This window comes from Poecilia formosa, unplaced genomic scaffold, assembly GCF_000485575.1.
Source record: "Poecilia formosa unplaced genomic scaffold, Poecilia_formosa-5.1.2 Scaffold560, whole genome shotgun sequence".
NCBI lineage: Eukaryota > Metazoa > Chordata > Actinopteri > Cyprinodontiformes > Poeciliidae > Poecilia > Poecilia formosa.
The window spans coordinates 298,409-312,703 of NW_006800499.1; the positions used below are offsets into that span (position 1 = coordinate 298,409).

At 44.4% G+C, this 14,295-nt stretch overlaps 1 protein-coding gene across 4 annotated transcripts in view; it reads right to left on the reverse strand.

Moving 5' to 3' along the window:
- Positions 1-4,114: 4,114 nt before the first annotated feature.
- The window catches only part of LOC103129617 (sialoadhesin-like), a 13,248-nt gene continuing 3,067 nt past the window's right edge, over positions 4,115-14,295 (reverse strand). For 2 of the 4 annotated variants that reach the window (XM_016665278.1, XM_016665279.1), the window contains 6 exons: positions 10,624-10,753; positions 10,346-10,491; positions 9,645-10,232; positions 7,534-7,770; positions 4,758-4,886; positions 4,115-4,680 (listed from right to left, as the gene is read on the reverse strand). In XM_016665278.1, coding sequence (XP_016520764.1) covers positions 4,547-4,680; positions 4,758-4,886; positions 7,534-7,770; positions 9,645-10,232; positions 10,346-10,491; positions 10,624-10,753 — 1,364 coding nt within the window. In that variant the 3' untranslated portion in view covers positions 4,115-4,546. Of the gene's footprint in view, positions 4,681-4,757; positions 4,887-7,533; positions 7,771-9,644; positions 10,233-10,345; positions 10,492-10,623; positions 11,001-14,295 lie in introns of those variants that run through there. The other 2 variants (XM_016665277.1, XM_016665276.1) reach the window with 2 other exon arrangements.

Sequence of the window (14,295 nt, forward strand, 5' to 3'; positions counted from 1 at the left end):
GTAATGGTAAAGCGTCTCCTTTCAGCGCTGAAAGTTAATAAAATAAGTAAAGTCTGAATGCTTTTCTTGTCTGATTTTATGCTCCGTGTGTCAATACAAATCACGATTCATCGATTGAGATTCTCATTCTTAACACAAGCCACACCTGGGCCAATAATGCACATCTGGGCCAATGATGGCAGGCCACACCTGGGCCAGTGAATGCAGGCTGCACCTGGGCCAGTGATAGCACAACAGGGCCAATGATGGCAGGCCACACCTGGGCCAGTGATGAAAAGCCACACCTGGGCCAATGATGGCACAACAGTGCCAGTGATGACAGGCCACATGTGGGCCAGTGATGGCAGGCCACACATGGGCCAGTGATGGCAGGCAACACCTTTGCCAGTCATGGCAGGCCGCACCTGGGCCAGTCATCTCAGGCCACACCTGGGCCAGTGATGGCACGGGAGGGTCGGTGATGACAGGCCACATCTGGGCCAATGATGGCACATCTGGGCCAATGATGGCAGGCCACACCTGGGCCAGTGATGGCACGGGAGGGCCAGTGATGACAGGCCACATCTGGGCCAGTGATGGCAGGCCACACCTGGGCCAGTGATGGCAGGCCACACCTGGGCCAGATCTGTCGTTGCCAAATACGGGGCCGTTACAGAAGTAGTTATGTCACAATGTGTCATGTGACAGTTTAGTTTGAAAATCAGTTCTTAAATGACCCACATAGCGGATCTGGCCCACATGGGCCCTATATGGACAAACCCATGTGGGTCCATCGTGGAACCCGTGGACAAACCCATATGGTCTGCCCTCCTTTTGTCCACATGGGGCCCACCTAGGCATGCTGGCAGGGTTGGAGTTTAGTTGGAGTTGCATTCAGCTGCCGTCTTGAACCGGAAGCATTTTTTTAAAATGTCTCCATTGGTGTTTCAGTGCCAGCAGCAGGTTTAGGGAGAGGTCGACCCAAAAATATGCAACTAAGGAGCAGATTTAGAAGTTCACAGAAAGATACAGACTTTGGTAAAAGCTGAAGTAAATAAAAGAGAGAAGTTCAAAAACACGCTGAGAGCGAAAATCCTTCCTAAAGATGAAGATATATGACAGATTTCAAAAGAAAATAAAAACGGGAGACTGAGGATAATATAGGAAATAGCGCCCCCTTCAGTTCCGGAGTGGAATGATCCCATTTCCAAATAAGGAAATGCCGTGTGGTTCGTCCCGCCCCTTCCTGTTTGAGAGGAGAGCCAGGACCAGAACCAGAGCGAGAACCAGGACCAGGACCAGGACCAGAGCCAGAACCAGGACCAGAACCAGGACCAGGACCAGGACCAGGACCAGAACCAGAACCAGGACCAGGAACCAGGACCAGAACCAGAACCCGGACCAGGACCAGAACCAGGACCAGGACCAGGACCAGAACCAGGACCAGGACCAGGACCAGAACCAGGACCAGGACCAGAACCAGGACCAGAACCAGGACCAGAACCAGGTCTCCTCTCTGCTGCAGGTCGGTTCCTCCAGGTTTCTGGTTTGTAGGGGAAAATAATTCATTTATTTTTCTTTTCTGATTTTTTTCAATAAACTGAGTTGCTTCATTAGAGGAAGGAAACTTTGTACTTTTAAAAATATTTCATGGTTTATTTATGTTTTTCTTTTGTTGCAAACATAAAAGTATAAATTAAATGATGATTCTGCACTAATGACACTTTTCCTTCTGTAGATAATAAAAATCTAGAAGTTTTCTTCAGATCATTTGTGTCTAAATGTTGTTTTCATCTGAGCTGATAAACCTGAGTGAAGTGAAGCATTCTGGGTATTTGTTATCTCGGCAGGATGAGCCTGATTAGATCCACCTAAACCCAGAGAGCAGCTGCTGATCTGCAGGATGTGAAACTGAGACACCAGGTGGAGGAACCGGTTCTGGTCGGTCCGAGTCCGATAAGAACCCTGAAGTTAGAACAAACTGTTTATAAGGATAATAAAACGTCCAGAGTCAATCTGCTGCTGCCACAGGTTTAAATATCTGGATTTTAGGATTTATTTGTGATTTATGGTGATACTTTACAATATTTGCAGTAAATTTTGTGATTTTTTTCTCATTAAACTTCTAAATATTTACATACGGTTATAACTCAAATAGTCTGGATGTATTTTTATTTCTTTCCTTCTTATGGAAAGTTTCTGTTTATATCGTAGGTTTGTGGCGCCTTTCTGTACTAAAGAAAAAGATATAAAATGTTTTTCCATGAATCATATTAACATTCATGTAAAAACCTTATAACCTTGTATTGAAGCAGGAAGTACGGAGGCCTGTAAGGCTCACAGTATCGATTATGAACTGATCAGTGATTATTTCAGGGAACGGAAAAGTAAAACATGCCTTCGTCCCTGGAGGCCCCAGCAGAGCGGTGGAAAGAAGAAATGCTGCCACCTGCAGGTTGGAATCAGCATCACTTCAACCCAACGTTATTGATCATTTCTGCGGAAAATTTCCAATCAATCACAATGATCCATTAGTGTGAATAAATGCAGTGATCTGCTGGTTTTGCATGAATTTATGTGATCATGAAAAACTGGAGGGACTGAAATCTGCAACACAACCAGAGTTCAGCTGCAAATGATCAAAGTCTGGAGGTCATCAGGTGGTCGGTTGGGTCTCCTGACTCCTGTCCAGGTGTCCACACGTCTCCAGGAGACGCTGATCCTCCAATCAGAAGGAGCCTGGAGCTCCAGGAGTTTGCTGATGTTTCTTCATGCAGAGATAAAATGTTTCTAGTAGATCTGATATTCAGAAGGTTTCTTCCTCACTCTGAGGACATCAGCGTGTCGAGGTCTCCTCCTCCTCTGATCGTCCTAATCATGTTGTTTCTGTCCAACAGAAACAGAAGGACAGAAGGATCTCTGCTGTCAGATCTGTGACTTCAGGTTATCAGCCCGTTTAAAGGCTCATCAGATGGTTCACAGCAAGGAGAAACCATACAGCTGTGAGGAATGTGGCTCCACGTTCCAGGTGATGAATTCTTTAAAACTTCACCGGAGGATCCACACTGGAGAGAAACCCTTCTCCTGTGAAACCTGTGGGAAGCTGTTCACCATAAACCTTCTCTTCATCTCCACTGGGGTTCTCACAACGGAGAGAGACCCTTCGGATGTGATCAGTGTGGGAAACCTTTGTAAGAGCCGCGTTCAGAACCGCTGGTGACCTGAGGAATCACAGGTTCACCCAGAGGTGGATCAACGGCCTGAAGAGCCGTCCAGACCCGAGGAGCCCGAAACCGAGGAGCCCGAAACCGAGGAGCCTGAACGTGAGCCACATTGTCAAACAGCCATCAGGTGATGTTCCCGTCGCTGGTTCTCCTGCTGTGGACCGAGGCGGTACCAGCTGGACCCAGTGGTCTCTTGGTGAAACCAGAACCAGCAGAGCCAACAGCTGTGGGAGGAGCTTCTCCTGGGGGCGTGGCCTAAAGGACGGACAGCAGGATGAGCGGTCTTCCTGTTTGGCAGAAATCAAACCTGAAGAAGGAAAATTGTAAAACGAGGCGATGAAAACGTCTCTGAACAAAAATGTTGTTGGATCTTAAAATAATTTTATTTTTTGTTGTTTTCATTCTCCTGACTGATGAGCGGCAGATCTGATGATGTCATATTAGACCTTTTAAAAGTCTTGTCCAATAAAAGCATCTTTCAGGTGAACTAAAGTAACGATGAAGGTTTTCAGTTGGACTCGGAGAGAAGATCAGATCTGAGGAGCTACAATCATTCAGTCATTAGATATGAATGAATGAAATGATTTCATTAACTTCTTCACCACGTGAATTAGATTCTAACAGCTAAACAAAAATGTAAAGAGTTTTAAAGCAGACTAATAAAAACTATTAAAAAAACAAATGTTTAATAAAAAGCATTTATTACCTGCTTAAATATTAATTTCAAAATGTCCTTTGAATTTGACATGTTTTATATTCTAATTAATTAATGTGTTTAAAACCAGCAGGTTGTTTTAACCAATCAGCAGTCAGACTTTCCATCAAAATAAAAAAGCTGCATTTGGGAATAAAAATATATTTTATTCATAAAAAATCTTTAACTTAAAAAATCTTAAAAAATCTTTAAAAACATGCAAACTAATAAACATGCATAAAACAAAAAGGCACAAAATGAAAAGTTATATCAGTTAAAAGCTTTTCTGTAAACATCTGCAGGGCCTGTTAGCATTAGCATTAGCTAACAGACACTGGTAGCTAATGCTAAATGTAGCAGCTTCACCTGCTGCCCTGTTTTTATCCCTTTAACTCCACAAAATAAAAACGTTTTTCATCATTTAGTTTCAAAGTTTCATGATGAAATTTAACTTTAAGCATTTATTAATAAACATTTCTAGGACTTCAAAACTTCAGAAAGGTTTTGACCTCAGTTTCCTTCCTGAACCGTTAAAGTTCAGAAACTAATTTAAAAAATAAAAAGCTTGTATTTTATTCTTTATACAGATAATAGAGAAACAAATGACACCAGCAGGGAAACATTTAGAGGTCGGAGGTTAAACCGAGACTCAGAAGCGATGCTCAGTGGTCACAGGATTCATGGCGTCGTCGTAGTCGCCTCCACCTGCTGCTTCTTCTTCTTCTGCTGCTGCTGGGGCTCGTCTGGGTCCAGAGGTTCTGGTCCGGCCCGCTGGGCTCCAGCCTGCAGACGGTTTACAGACAGGAGGTTTTACAGCCGGTTTGTTCCTGCAGACAGCCAGCAGGGGGCGCTGTGGTTACCTGTGGCTCTGAGTTTATAGATGCAGATGCAGCTGGGGATTAAATAAAAGATGGAAACCGGAGCATAGAGGATTTTCCACAGGATGGAGTGAAGAGGAGAAGAAGGAGGAGGATCTGGATCTGCAGGAGCTGAAAACATGAAACCATCAGGAAATGAAACCTTCTGACCTCAGAGATGATGATGAAAATCAGTTCAGTCCAAATGTTTTAAATCTGATTATTGAAACACTGAATTATCTGTTATTGTTAATAACGTCACTGATTACAGATCAGTTTATTTCAGGGGAGCCCAAAGTGGGTCCCTGAGGATCCTGCAGGTTTTATTCTCCCTGGTTTAAGTCACCTGGACCAGATGATGGATGAAGGAGAACATTGACCTGCTGAGGATGGTACTGCCAGCAAGGAGAGATTTAAACATGCAGGACCCACTTTGGGCTCCACTGGTTTATTTGATCTGAAACTTTCTGTAGAAATGTTTTAATGTCTGAAGATAAACTTCTGGTTCTGATTCCTGAGATCAGAGGAGATTCTGCAGTATAAACCCGAACCGCCCTGCTGCTGCTGGGATTAACTGGTTCCCAGTCTGGTCCCAGTCCGGTTCCGGTCCGGCTCTGACTCTCTGCTCTGTTAAACTCTGTGATTTTTCAGATAAATGAAGTTTAAATAAACATGAAGGTTGGTCACCATGTGGAGGAAATGTAGCTCAGATTTACATCCAGTTTATTAAATATGATGTTAAATTACTTACAGATTATAAATCTGAGCATCAGACCCACCACCAGTGTTGTGTTCAAGACCACCTAACCTGAGACCAAGTCAAGACCAAGACCAGCTACAGCTACATGACACAATAAAATGTAAAATATGATCGAAATTGCTTCTCAAAATAATCTGAAAGATCCATATTACCATAAAACACCTAGATATTAAATACTTAATACATTTTACCAATATTAAATATTCAATTTATGTGCTAAAAAGTGTGATGGTCTCGTGCCATCCCTAAAAACATAACGCCCTGAGCATTTGCCCATATTGCTCATATAAGAATCCACCACTGTTGCACCATTAAACATAGCAATTGAGGCAATGCCCTGACGGTAAATAACGCTCAACCATGAACACTGACCAAGGAGCAACAAGCAAGAAGTAACCAAACAGAAGGCGCTCATCGTGACTGTTTTCACTCTCTATCCCAGTACATGAAGCCAGGTAGTCTGACACCATGGCAGACATTACAGCTGCCACTTTGAACAAAAACAATCAAAGAGCAATGTGCATGCTCTGCGTGCTCTTTCATTCTTGTGTTTTAGTTATTTGTAAAATTAAATATCAACGTACATAATAAAATAAAATAATGATGCAGTGTGTACACAGAGCATTACCAGAACAAAGAACCGGTGTTCTGTCAGGTCAGCATACGTTGTCAGATAGTCACACCTTAGCTCAGACATGCATACGCTGTCATTACCATATGATTTTATTTAATCAGCAACATAGAATCATGACGTAGACCATTATTAACAGTAATTAACAGTTGTATGGCATCCAGCTGCAGCCAGACCTACTTTAAACACACTTTGAAACCATGACAACGCATGTATATCTATATAGTTATCACATTATGTCATATTATGAACAATTTAATGACTTATTTTCGTCATAACTTGCTGCATATGGTGAACTGACAACTCCTCTGACGGTCGGACTTCTTAATGCGCAGGCATGGTACTCACTGCATGTATGCTATCCTGACAGCGTATGGCTATCTGATAGAACAACGGCTCTCAGTGACACTCCAGTCCTATCTAATAAATAAAGAGACGAGCAGATGAATCGACTGTTTCTGAATGTCACCTCACTATATTGCAGACTTTTGGACACAGCGTTGTCCTATATGTGCGACAAGGCAGTCAACACCTCCGCACAATAACTCAGATAGTAAGTGACTTTTTTTCATCACAATGCTTATGTGTTTCTGTACAGCTAGCTTTGCTAACATCACGCTAACGTAGCTTACCTTCTTTGAGCTACTTTTCTAAGTGATGAAAAAAGTTAGACGTTGTCCCCACCGTCTGTGAAAGCAAAGCGCCGCCGAATTAGCTGTGGCCATCGGATTTCTTACTATTTATGCAGCGCTATTATATTACTGACGATTAGACAAACATTTTCTGCCGCTGAGAGGAAACCACTGCGCATGTCTCAGAGCGCCGCGCGCGAGTGAAAGGTGGGGAGGGGAGGGGGGAGTAACAGAAACACGTAGTTAATTGGATTTTAATCGGTGCGTTTTGCATCCACTGAAAACAAAAATGTTAACAAACAAACTGGACAGTATGCTGCACGTTTAGTGGTATTTTCACAGTTGGGGTCTCGACTGGTCTTGAAATAAAATGGCGAGTATTCAGAGCCCGAGATCATCAGAAAATTTGGTCTGGAGACCGAGACCGATCTCGAGTACCACAACACTGTTCACCACTACTGTAAACTTAGCTCTGATGCTAATTAGCAACACTCAGCCTTTAGGGAATAAAACAAATAAACTGTTATATTTCAGTGGTCTGATTTTTTTATTGTTATTGTATTTTTGATCAAAACATTTAATTTAAGTCACTTTACTTGTTTCTGAATATTTGATTTCCATTATTATATTATTTTAAACTAAATACTGAAGAATCTCTTTGCTGAGCAGACCTGAAGGTTTTTATAGACCAGCTGCAGAGTGAAACCCAGAAACCTTGAACTCATCAGCAGTTTATCCTTCATGCTGAACTCTGACCTCTGACCCACAGCCAGCTGGGCGGAGATTCTCCGCCTCCCGTGCTGCAGCGGTAGGAACCTTCATCGGCCGTGGAAACGGAGCGCAGGGTGAAGGATCCTGATCCCGACCCGATCAAGGAACCGTTTTTAAAGAAATCAGCCGAGGCAGCAGCCGAGCTCTTGGTCCAGCAGGTCAGAGTGACGCTTCGTCCAGACGTCACAGGAAGGGCCGGACTCAGCAGGACCACCGGACCGTCTGCAGACACAGAATCTGGGTTTGGTTCTGGTGGAGGGGAACATCAGCCTGCAGGGTCTGTCTGCTTTACTACAGATTTACAAACATTATTCAGGTTCCCACAGATTAAAATGAAATGTTTAGGCAGTTTAACAGTAAAAATGATGCAGACGGTGATGAGGGAACAGTGAACCAAGGTTTAGGGAACAGACCGGTGATCTAACAACACTCAAACACCAAATATACATTAATATGCATCAAAATGCACAACAGAAACCATCACAGCGTCACTACAGAAGCTAACGTCAGCAGCCTTCCCCTGTGGGTTCAGCCAATCAGCTCCGAGGTGAATAAATGCTGCTGCTGGATTGGCTGCGCTAGCAATTAGCACAAAGTAGCATTTACCTGAGAACAGAATAAACTCCATGAACAGGTGAGTTCACTGCTAGTTTGGAAAAGTTAAAGCACAGCTAACCCCATGCGGAAGTGGAGCCCCGCCCCCAGATGAAATTAGAAAAAACTAAAGTGGGCGGAGCCAGGAGGCTGAGGGGCGTGGCTACGTGTGGGATGGGAGTCAAGGTGGTGGTGGGGGAGGGTCAGGAAGAGGGCAGCAGTGGAGCAGCAGACTCTAGAGACTTTATGGTGACAACGCCCTGCAGCTCCACCCTGCAGCTCCTCCCTGCACCTCCTCCCTGCACCTCCTCCCTGCACCTCCACCCTGCACCTCCTCCCTCCACCTCCTCCCTGCACCTCCTCCCTGCACCTCCAACCTGCACCTCCTCCCTGCACCTCCTCCTTGCACCTCCTCCCTCCATCTCAACCCTGCAGCTCCTCCCTGCACCTCCTCCCTGCAGCTCCTCCCTCCTCCCTGCATCCCCTCCCTGCACCTCCACCCTGCAGCTCCTCCCTGCAGCTCCTCCCTCCACCCTGCACCTCCTCCCTGCAGCTCCTCCGTGCAGCTCCTCCCTCCTCCCTCCACCTCCTCCCTGCAGCTTCTCCCTGCAGCTCCTCCCTCCTCCCTGCACCTCCACCCTGCACCTCCACCCTGCAGCTCCTCCCTGCAGCTCCTCCCTCCACCCTGCACCTCCTCCCTGCAGCTCCTCCCTCCTCCCTGCACCTCCTCCCTCCTCCCTGCAGCTCCTCCCTGCACCTCCACCCTGCAGCTCCTCCCTGCAGCTCCTCCCTCCACCCTGCACCTCCTCCCTGCAGCTCCTCCCTGCACCTCCTCCCTGCACCTCCTCCCTGCACCTCCACCCTGCACCTTCTCCCTCCTCCCTCCTCCCTCCTCCCTGGCCCGTTCCTCTCCTGATAAATCAGCCGTCCATCAACAGTCCCCCACCATGCCACCTCCTGACTCACCACCAGGGGGCGTGTTGGAGTGAAACTGGTCTTGGACCTGAACTGGTACCGGTGACATAAAGCTGGACTGTTAGAAGCAGAAATAATCAGCTGCAGTAGCCGCTGTCCATCCACAGGGGGCAGCACTGAGACGGTCTACAGTCAAATATTTCAGAACTAAACAAATTTACACAAAAATGTCCAAATTGACACAGAAACATCAAATATTTAGACAGTTTATCTTTATAAAAAGTTGCTCTGGGGTCCGTTAGACTTTAAATGGACTTTAAACCAGGAAATGTTTCAGATCAAAGCTACCGTTTCCTCCGTCGCCTCAGGAAGGTGAAAATTAAAATCTTTATGAGCTCAAAAGATGTTTTCCACTCATTTGCTGCATTAAACTCTGGAATCTGACCTGAAGGCTCTAAGCTTACAGGAAGTGGACCTGTGTTTGGATTGGTTCCTTTGTGGCCAATCAGAGCGGACTGAGCGTTGTGGGAGGAGCCTTAAAGCGACAGCGCAGTTTGTTCTAACGGTGTAGCAGCTGTGGTACCTACCATGCACGGTGATCTGAATCGTGTTGCTCCGCTGCATGGACGGAGACTCACACCAGTAGAGGGCGCTGTCAGACTTCTTGGCCGTCTGCAGGCTGCAGACAGAAGAAGAAGACAGGACGCCCCAGTCTCCCCCACAGCTGGACGTCTTCCTGTTGTCAGAGAAGCGTCTGATGGTCCATCCTGGAGCCGAGCTGCTGCAGCTCAGACTGAAGGAGCCATACTCTGGAACCTGAGCCGAGTCCGGACTCACAGTCAGAGACGCCGGCTTGGACACATCTGGGGACAGACATGGACACCCAGTCAGTGGAAACTCTTCTACCATAGATGTATAACACATAGATGCTGGTGGACCTCTGATGAGCAGCCAGCTGGTCTCAGATCTGACCCCGTTGATTTTACAGGCGTAACCTCCTTCATGGGCCCTGGAGACGTTACGGAGGACCAGTTCGCCTTCAGACGCCATCTTGGATCCGTCTTTGAAGAACTCAGCGTTAGAATGTGGAGCTCCGCTCTTATGTTGACAGGTCAGAGTGATGTCATCTCCCTCCGTCACAGGAAGGACCGGACCGAGCAGGACCACCTGTCCGGCTCCACAGAGACACAGAGGGACGTTCAGCTGGAGGGTTCTAGGCTGATGGTTTGGTCCCAGTAAGCTGGATGGTCTGCCTGTGGTTCCCTGAACATCAACATGCGTCTCTTACTGGTGACGGTGATGTTGACGGTGTGGCTGCTGTCCCGGTATCTGGACTCGCACCAGTACACGCCGCTGTCCGTCTTCTTCAGGGTGCTGATGGTGCAGGTGGAGGAGGTCTGACTTCCCCACACAGAACATGGAGACACCTGCAGCCTGGACACACAGCGGACATTTCCCTCACACCTGGAGCCACGCTGAGGCTTCAGCTTCCAGACGAAGGTCCAGTCATCAGTCATGAAGGACGTTCCTTTATCTGGGACCGAGGCGGATGAATGGTGAACTCACCCTGATGTGGTTTGTCTCCACACCGTCCATCCGTCCGGTCCAAACCGCTCACAGCTGATGGAGACAGAACCGTACTCAAAGAACTGAGACTGGCTGGGGGAGACGACCAGGGAGGAGGGAGGAGACGCGTCTGTTTCAGAAGGACGCAATGTTAGCAACGTTAGCAATGGTAGCAATGTTAGCAACATTAGCCATGTTAGCACTGGTAACAACATTAGCAGTGTCAGCATCGTTAGCAGGGTTAGCAATGTTAGCAGTGTTAGCAACGTTAGCAGTGTTAGCAACGTTAGCAGTGTTAACAACGTTAGCAGTGTTAGCAATGTTAGCAACATTAGCAGTGCTAACAACATTAGCAGTGTTAACATTAGCAACCTTAGCAACCTTCACAAGGTTAGCAACCTTAGCAATGTTAGCAACATTACCAACATTAGCAGTGTTACCAACATTATCAGTGTTAGCAACATTAGCAGTGTCATCAATGTTAGCAACATTACCAACCTTAGCAACATTAGCAGTGTTACCAACATTAGAAGTGTTAGCAATGTTCGCAACATTAGCAACGTTAGCAGTGTTAGCAACAATAGCAGTGTTAGCCAGAGTTGGGCACTTGAGTTATTAAAATTAAGACTTTAAGTTTGACTTGAAGAAATGTTCAAAGACTCAGTCTTGACTTTTACACCAATAACTTGGACTTTAAGCTGTTTGTCATAAAATGCGTTAGTTGAGTGGTGGACCCAGGTTATGGAGGGAAAATTATGATTTAATGATGAAAATACAAAAATCCAGGCAGCACAGAGTGAGCAAAGGCTAGGAGCTAATCTCTGGTAGCAACCGGTGTAACAAAGACAGGAACAGGCAAAACGGCAGACTAGACGAAAACTAGACAAGGAACGAGGAACACAGGTGGGTTTAAACACACAGGGAGGTAATCAGGGGAACAGGACACAGCTGGGAGGGTAGAAAGAACAAAACAGACTCAAGTGAACACAGAAACCTAAATATACACAGAAAAACTCAAATCCTCAGTTTAATTAAAAAGACTTGATATTTTACACAAAGTCTATAGTTTAAAACTCATATTATTTATAAAGTGGCCCCATTAATTAATGTCTCTCATTCAGTATTGACAGACACAGACCGTCCCTCTGTTTTTCCACTCTGTATCAACCAATCAAATTAACAGGATAAAAAAAACAAAAAAATGGGGAAAAAAACGAGACTAAAACGCTCAAAGCAGATCTGCTCCCACTATAATTTGTTTTTGATACATCAATTATAAAACCTGTAAGAGGATCTCAGATGGAGATTCAGCCTCCAACTGTTTGACATTTGAAGTTACATAAAGAGGAAGGAGCTACTTTTCTTTTGCAATGAGATAGCTGACTTTAGCTAACTTCCTGTTATTAGCAGATTAACGCCGAGCTACGCTGGTGACACCGCTGAGCTTCCTGCATGCTGCGTTTAGTCATGCTGGAGAAATCTGCTGATTCAAACCTAGATATGTTCAGAATGTCCTCTCTGGATTAAATTCAGCCTGTTCGCTCTGGATTAAATGCAGCCTGTTGGCTCTGGATTAAATTCAGCCTGTTGGCTCTGGATTAAATTCAGCCTGTTCGCTCTGGATTAAATTCAGCCTGTTGGCTCTGGATTAAATTCATCCTGTTGGCTCTGGATTACTAGTGGACAGTCAGCGGCTCCGGGTCATGAAGCCGGTTCGGTTCCTGACCTCAGAGTTTCATGAAGATGAACCAGATCCATGGCGTGTTTGAGACATTTATATCGGGAGTTTATATTGTCAATAAATATATTGATCACTGCATTACGTTGGTCCAGTCAGAACTCTTCAGATGATCGTCACACAGATTATTTCCATCTGGTTTAGTTTTGCTAGAAAAACAAACAAAATCCAGTAATTTTTCTGTCCTTCAGAAATTTCTGCAAAAATAAAAATTGTACGATTGTAAGGACTGAACATCAGAGTCAGTGGAGTTTAACCCACATGCTGAACATTGTTTTGTGTTTTAGTTTAATGGAAATGTCAGCATTTCATCAGAACATGGAGTTCTGCTTTTGTCTCTTTTACTGAATGTTTGTTCTGGATAATTTAAAGTTTAACTGAACTGTGATGCAGAGGTGAAATTTAATTTCGTGTTCAGCTCCACGTTTTATCAACATTAGACATAAATACACATTTTAAAAAGACACATGGTCAATTATTTACATTTAACTTATAACTGAAACATTGTAAAAAAAGATTCAGAAGGAAATTAAAAGTTTCAGACTTGAGTCCTGCAAAAGACTGACTTGGTCCCACCTCTGGGATTAGCAACATTAGCCATATTAGCAATGTTAGCAATATTAGCCACATTAGCAAGATTAGCCACATTAGCCACATTAGCAACATTAGCCACATTAGCAAGATTAGCCACATTAGCAACATTAGCAATATTAGCCACATTAGCAATGTTAGCAATATTAGCCACATTAGCAACATTAGCCACATTAGCAATGTTAGCAATATTAGCCACATTAGCAACATTAGCAAGATTAGCCACATTAGCAACATTAGCTATGTTTGCAACATTAACAATATTAGCCACATTAGCCACAGTTGACATCACAAGTGAATCTCTGAGGTTCAGATCAGAGTTTGGGGTTTCTGGAGGAAACTGCAGCTGGGCGTCCATCTTGGTTTAATTCTGGACTCAAACTTCATGTTTAAAAACCTCATAAAGAAAGAAATGAAATGTTTAACCTACCAAACCTCAAACAGACGAGGTCTGTTATCTCAGCAGAGGATCATAAGTCTCACCTCAGACACATGATTTTATCACACATTTAATATTTCTTCACATGAACGTTTGCTTGTTCATCTGCATTAAACCCAAACAGCTTCACAGCAAAGCTAAAGATTTATCACATCGTATCTTAGACAAATATTAAGTTTAGAGAATTTCCGAGCATTTAACAATAATCTAATAAATCTTTAATGGTAACCGACCCTGGAGGATTTCATTAAAGAGATGAAAGGTTTACAGTCTCTATGATTCAAGCAACACTGCAGACGAGGAGCAGCTGGAGGAAACCAGACCTGATGACAGAAATAAACACGAATCTAAAGGTAGAAATCAAAAACACAAAGAGGATAAACTGAACCAACAGGAATAAAACTAAAAATGGTCAAATATAATATTATTTAATTTATAAAGCTCCTTAAAACAACAACAAGCTGCATCAAGTTTAGAGTAAAAATCGGCTAAATTCTGCTGAACTGCTTGGTGACAGTCGGTTTCCTGAGAGGCTGATTGAAACGTTCAAGAGGAGCTGAGAGCAAAGCGCCAGAACCAACCGAGACACAACAGAACCACCAGCAGAACCTGACAGGTCAAAATGTTCAGCTGAACTTTGAAAAGCTCAGAGTCACTGATTCACAAGATCAAACCCAGCTGATCAGCAGCTGATCAATGACTTTGATCAGGAGATCCAACAAGAAGCTCACCAACATGACGACTGTCAATAAAGTGTAAAAATATGAATAAATAAATAAATGAAGCTAAAAGTATAAACATGTTTAAATCAGGACGGATCCAGAACCGATAATCTGGGATTAATCTGATTGATGAAGATTAATCTGGGATTGAAGCTTCAGTCAAGACCTGACAGAAACACAAA